The following is a 6000-nucleotide window of genomic DNA, read 5'->3' on the forward strand; positions in this document are numbered from 1 at the left end:
CCGAGCTCGATCGAACCCATCGCCTTCACCTCGCCTTCACCCAGACCCACGACGAACCCAGACCCACGAGCAACCCATCGCCTTCACCCAGACCCAGACGACCCACGAGCACGACGACCCACGAGCACGACGAACCCAGACCCACGAGCAACCCATCGCCGATCCACGAACCAGACCCATCGCCGTTTGTTGTTTTTTTTTTTTGATGAACTGATTGTTGTTGTTGTTGTTGTTGTTGTTGTGTTGTTGTTGTTGTTGTTGTTGCCGCCGCCGCCGGAATCAATTTGTTGCTGCTGCTGTTGTTGTTGTTTTTGTTGCCGGAAAATAGCATTTTCCTAATTAAACCAAACACATAAAAATATTTTCCACACCAATTTTCATAAAACAACCAAACACTTAAAAATATTTTCCTTTTCCGGAAAATAGCATTTCCGAAAAATATGTATTTTCTGGAAAATATTTTACGGGAACCAAACGGACCCTATATTCTTAAAAGTCTAGGGAAACACTCTTAATGTACATTTTGCCATAAATAATACAGAAGCCAAGTAATGATTGAATTAATTTTCACGAGTACCAATGGGTAAGGAATGGAATTCAATCTTGACAAATGTATAAGTTATATCAAAATGTGCAGTAAGATAGACTCATTCCTATATTCCTGCACGCACGTGAAAGTGCACTAACATCCCTAGAAAAATTACATCACTTTCCATCGTATGTGGGGCAAAAATTATATAGACCAAAGAAATTAAAGTCAGGACACCATTATTGACTGATTTTCAAGTATTTGATCTCTCTCTCTCTCTCTCTCTCTCTCTCTCTCTCTCTTCGTTGAGATGTTTCTCGTGGACAGCTGCATCTTGGCTAGATTGCTAGAACTATCAATTGAACTAGTTTTCGTACAATTTTTTTCAAAAAGTTCAAATGATCTGAAAGCAACTTGGACATATTGTTTACACCAAGTGAAAGTAGGTAAATTGAACAGAAGTATCGAGCAGATCAAGAAGCAGACTTCACTGTCAAAACAGATGACAAATTCACCAATGCCCTACACCCCCTTTCAAGTAAACGTCTTCAAAGAATCAACTTGAAAACATAATTACCTCTAGATATCATGTGCACAAGTAATGCTAGAGGCTTTTTTCACAACTTATTTTGCAAGTTGCTGAGGTGAGTCTTACAAAATCATTTTTACATGGCTCACCACTGACTGACATCATGTTTATTGTGCACCAATTACAACATACCACCTCAGTAGTTTCGAAAATTTTTAGGTCCCTAAGCATATTAATTAAGAAATTCAAAACATGATAGCCACAATAACCATAACTTTCAATACAACATAAAAATTTGATGGTACATTGGGACTGCATAACATAGATTCTTCAATTATACTCCTGTTTAGTTGTATGGTTACACTGATGCTCTGGCAAATGTATACATCTGAAGCTAAACTAATTACACAAGTTGTAAGGCCTCTTCACGTTTGATGTCGAACACTTTGATAAGGGCATCCTCAACAACCTAGTTAAAATCCAAAAGGACATTATATTATCACTTCTATAGCCAATATCATTAAAAATTCAGCATGGCATATAATGGCTGGGAGTTACCATAGCTTATGACAAAGGATTGCCATGGTTAAAAAAAAAAAAAAAAATTACCTTATCTGGAGTAGAGGCACCAGATGTTACACCAATTGTTATGGGACCCTCTGGTAGAAAGTTTTCTTTCTCAACCAACTCCCCATGCTATTGCAAAGTCACATTGAAACAATTCAAAGACAAGCATTTAGAGAAAAGGAGGGGGGGAGAGAAAATGGGAAAAAGATTTGAAATTTAATATCAATTGAAACATTGGAACTCTATGCATTCATACTCACATTCAGCTTATATGCAATTTTGTTGCCAGGACCTATTCTCTTCTCACTGTCAATCCAGTATGAGGGGATTCCACGTTCTTCTGCAATCTCTTGTAGGTGCGAGGTGTTGCTTGAGTTCCACCCACCAATCACCAACATTAGATCTAACTTTTCCTCTACCAGCTTGTACATTGCATCTTGGCGCTCCTGACAATGAAGCAAATTACTAAATTAGTTGAAGTCCACCTGAAAAATCAGAAAGCCTGGACATAAACATATTGGATGGCAGCTGTCTCAAGGCAGATTAGCTTTTGGCTAAAATGCAAGTTGGTTACGCTACACAAGGGCATATGTGTGGGTAGATGAAGGGCTGCTAATGGGTGTTAGGAGAACATCTTCTCTCTTCCTTGATTGTATTTTAGTACAGCCAACAAGGAGGACAAGGTGAAGATGGTGATCATACGAATAAAGATTACATATTCTTAAAATTGTTGAACACAACATTTTAATATAATTTTAATGGAAAAGCAATACCATGCACCAAGAAAGGAGAAAATTACTTGAGTAGCGTCACAAATGGTATTGAAGCTTAAGAAGTGCTCATTAACATTTTCCACTCCATACTTGCGCATCATTGTCCTTTCTACTAATTTACCTGTCAAATGATTTTTTTTCCTCTTTTTTGGGTAAGTGAAAACTATATAAAAATATCACAAGTAACAACTTCTTGTAAAAATAGAAACTGAAATAGTTTAAGTGCATAACTAACCAATCTCTTCTGTTTCTCCCTTGAGCATTGTTGTCTGATTTGCAATGCCAAGCTTTACCAGGTCAATATCTGGATCAAACTCCTTTGAAACTGCATATTTAAATTTCTGCAGGCAAGCCAATGATTATCACTAAAACCTTGCATTATACCAAAAGTAGTTGACATTAAAGCTCAAATCAGAAACAGAAATCTTTACCTTTAGAAATTCCTCTTTGGTTGAGCTAGATCCATTAAGTTCACCCCCAAGAATGTAGTCACACACATACATTGCCTGCATTCATTAAAAAGTTCATAGTAAAAGCATATTTCTTGGACAAAAATGTATGTACAGTTCTACACCAAAAACAGCAAAATATAACAAAACAGAGTAAATTATTATCTGCATCTAGGACATACCTCTGTCATATTCTTGACAATAATATACTTCCCAGCAAAAGATGCAGTTGCTACTGTTTCCTCATGAGCATATTTACCATGAATGATTGAGGTGTAATCTCCTTTCTTGTGCTTCTCAACAGTATTCCAAACCTTCACATAAATTTATTAAGTATCGTCTGAATATAAAAAGGAATACTATTTTTTTTTTTTTAAGTGCATGACAAAAAAGATGCCAATATCTGCAAAGGTACCTTAGACACCCATGGGCAAGTTGTATCAACAATTTGTACTTTTTTGTCACTCAAAGTCAACATCTCATCCACTGCAGCTCCAAAAGCAGGCAAAATAACAACATCACCCTTGTCAACAACTTCAAATTGCTTCTTCCCTTCCTCAAGGGGAATATTCTGCACTTCCATCTCCTCTAAACGCTATGATAAAGATTTAAAACTTCATTAGCAAAATTAGTTAAAACCAAATATAGAACAATTATAATATAAACCAAGAAGGAACTTCTCACAACATATTACACAATATCCAACTTAAGAAAATTCCCTTAAGTACCTAGAGAAAGGACTATTTTCTTAAAAAAGTCTCTTATTATGCAGACGGTAAAGTAGTAAACTCATGACTAACATAATTATCAGCTATATATAAAACACCAGTAGTTTCAAAAGGCATATAACCACAGTTGACTACTTCTATTTGTTTCAAAATTCAGCACCAGAAAACAGCAAAAAGAAATTAAAACTTGGCAAGTTCCTTTCAAATTCAAGCGTATGAAGGTCAAGTATAAGACTGAAAGACCTTATTAACAGTTGGGTTGTGAATAATCTCATTGGTGATCCAAATCCTCTCATCAGGAAACTGTTTCCTCGCCTCATAAGCAATCTGAACAGCCCGCTCAACACCCCAGCAAAAGCCATATGCTTCCGCCAATTTCACAGTAACATTTCCCCATTTATACTCATATCCATTCTCCTTCAAAGTCTTTATGATGTCACCTGAAATTTCTCACACAAAAATATTAGCACACAAACCAAAACTCCCCAATCAAAGCACCAAAAAAGTAACATAAGGAAAATGCTAAAGTCACTACTATGATCAGTGCCACAATAAATATTACTTTTTTTTTATCTAAAAGTTAGGAAATCATAAATTCACAGCAACATTTCTCAATGAATGAAATCATAAATTCCCTCCTTAAAGCTCATGATTATATAAAATTTAAGCACAAAGTGATAGCTATTAAAAATTTAAACTTAAATTCAACCCCATGTAGATTTTATAGCTATCAATGAAATTCGCGCTTAATATAACGAAATTTAAGCTCCATATGAGTCAAAATTCGCGCTTAAAATAACTAACTTTTTTTCTGAGTCATTTTCACTAATAAGAAACACAACTCAACAAAATTAAATAAAAAGTTTCCATTTTTAGAAATTTCTTGATTGTTTTCTCGGGAACCAAACGGGGGCCAAAATTAGAAATTTAGCTCAATTTGATATGAACTTCAGACTGAGAGAGAGAGAGAGACTGAGACTCACTGGTGTACTCGCGGTTCATGAGCTCGAGAGTCTCTTCCTTGTGACCGAACCCTTTCCGATTATAGTTCTTGCTCCTCGTCAAGTTCTTCCTGAACACCTTCGCATCGAAATCGGAGTCCACGGCCACCGACGCCGACGAAGACGAAGAAGAATCATCGGCGGTGCACTTAACGGAGAGCGGCTTTCTGCAACGGAGAGCCGCGGGTCCGGCGAAACTTTCTGGCGAGAAGAGGTCTGTGCTAGTGGGAATCCGACACAGTTGCAGAGAAATCGCCATGGTAGAGAGAGAGAGAGAGAGAGGAGGGTGCGCACGATAGCAGAGTGAATGATTTTAGGTACGCATTTTCATTTTATATTTATCCACAGCCACGGCTCTCTCAGAGTACCAATCAAACTCGTGTTTCATGGCATTTTAAAAATATTTCATGGTGTTTTTTAAATGCGTTTTTGTGTGTTTCGTTTTTTTCGTGTTTTCTGTGTGTTTTGGCTTTTTGTGGGATTTATTAATAAATTATGATTCCTAATCAATCAATCCATCGCAACATTTGGGTATTTGGTGAAATCACGATTGAGTAGTATCAGCGACAACAATATTTTTACAATAAATTATAAATTGTAAATTGTTATAAGTTTAAGTTAAATTAAATCTTTTTTATCAATAACGGTCAATAATAATTTGTCACTTAAAATTTATTGTACAAATATTATAAGATTTGTTGTACAAATGTTATAGTTATAACATTTCTCTTGAACTGTAAGGCATGTTTTTTTCATGATTATTTGTTTAGACTTTTTGCCAAGATTATTACAAATGTCAAATGTGAGGATTTTGTCTTAGTAGGGGGACAAAAGAAGATTTTTGTGGCAAAATATTGTTTATAGGTTTTTTTGTTTATGACTTACAACTAATACTGATGTTATTTGGTGGAACTTAGGAAAGAGAAATAATTTGGTAAAATTATTGTTGGATTAAGGAGGTTTTTTTTTTTAAACCTGAACTTAAAGAAGAAGAAAAAAGGTTTTGGTGTAGATTTGTCGAACTCACATCACTTGACGGTAAAAATAATTCGATTAAGGAGTGATTAAGCATAAGAAAAAATTTGACACTGTAATTCAACATTTTGAATGCAGACTTGACAATATAATTTGGTATTGAAAATGCCAAATTGCAGCAGTTGCCACATGTCTATTACCCTGCCTGAAATTAAACTTGTGAAGGAAAGATAGTTAGATAATAAAGAAAAAAAAAATCATTAAAAAAAAAAAATGTGAAGGAGGTCTGCATTAGTCGGTTACAAACTAGCTAGAAGCCTAAAACTAGAAGCCTGATGGAAATAAATATGTGGATGAGGTCTTCTGATCTAATTAAAAAAGATATGGGTATCAAATACTAAAATATTAATACAGCAACTTTGTGGAAACTAAAAGAAACTAAGCATAAC

The 6000-nt window shown here is 35.4% G+C and overlaps 1 protein-coding gene across 1 annotated transcript; it reads right to left on the bottom strand.

Annotated features, from left to right (window-relative positions):
- Positions 1–1314: 1314 nt before the first annotated feature.
- On the bottom strand, positions 1315–4910 carry LOC112040117 (4-hydroxy-3-methylbut-2-enyl diphosphate reductase, chloroplastic). The gene is made up of 10 exons (XM_065768855.1): positions 4559–4910; positions 3819–4015; positions 3263–3442; positions 3030–3161; positions 2830–2904; positions 2634–2739; positions 2425–2519; positions 1886–2071; positions 1668–1754; positions 1315–1527 (listed from the first exon to the last, which is right to left on the bottom strand). The coding sequence occupies exons 1-10, from the start codon at positions 4833–4835 to the stop codon at positions 1462–1464; spliced, it is 1401 nt and encodes a 466-aa protein (XP_065624927.1). The 5' UTR covers positions 4836–4910; the 3' UTR covers positions 1315–1461.
- Positions 4911–6000: the final 1090 nt, after the last annotated feature.

This window comes from Quercus suber, unplaced genomic scaffold (assembly GCF_002906115.3).
Source record: "Quercus suber isolate HL8 unplaced genomic scaffold, Cork oak 2.0 scaffold_1009, whole genome shotgun sequence".
In the NCBI taxonomy this organism is placed as follows: domain Eukaryota; kingdom Viridiplantae; phylum Streptophyta; class Magnoliopsida; order Fagales; family Fagaceae; genus Quercus; species Quercus suber.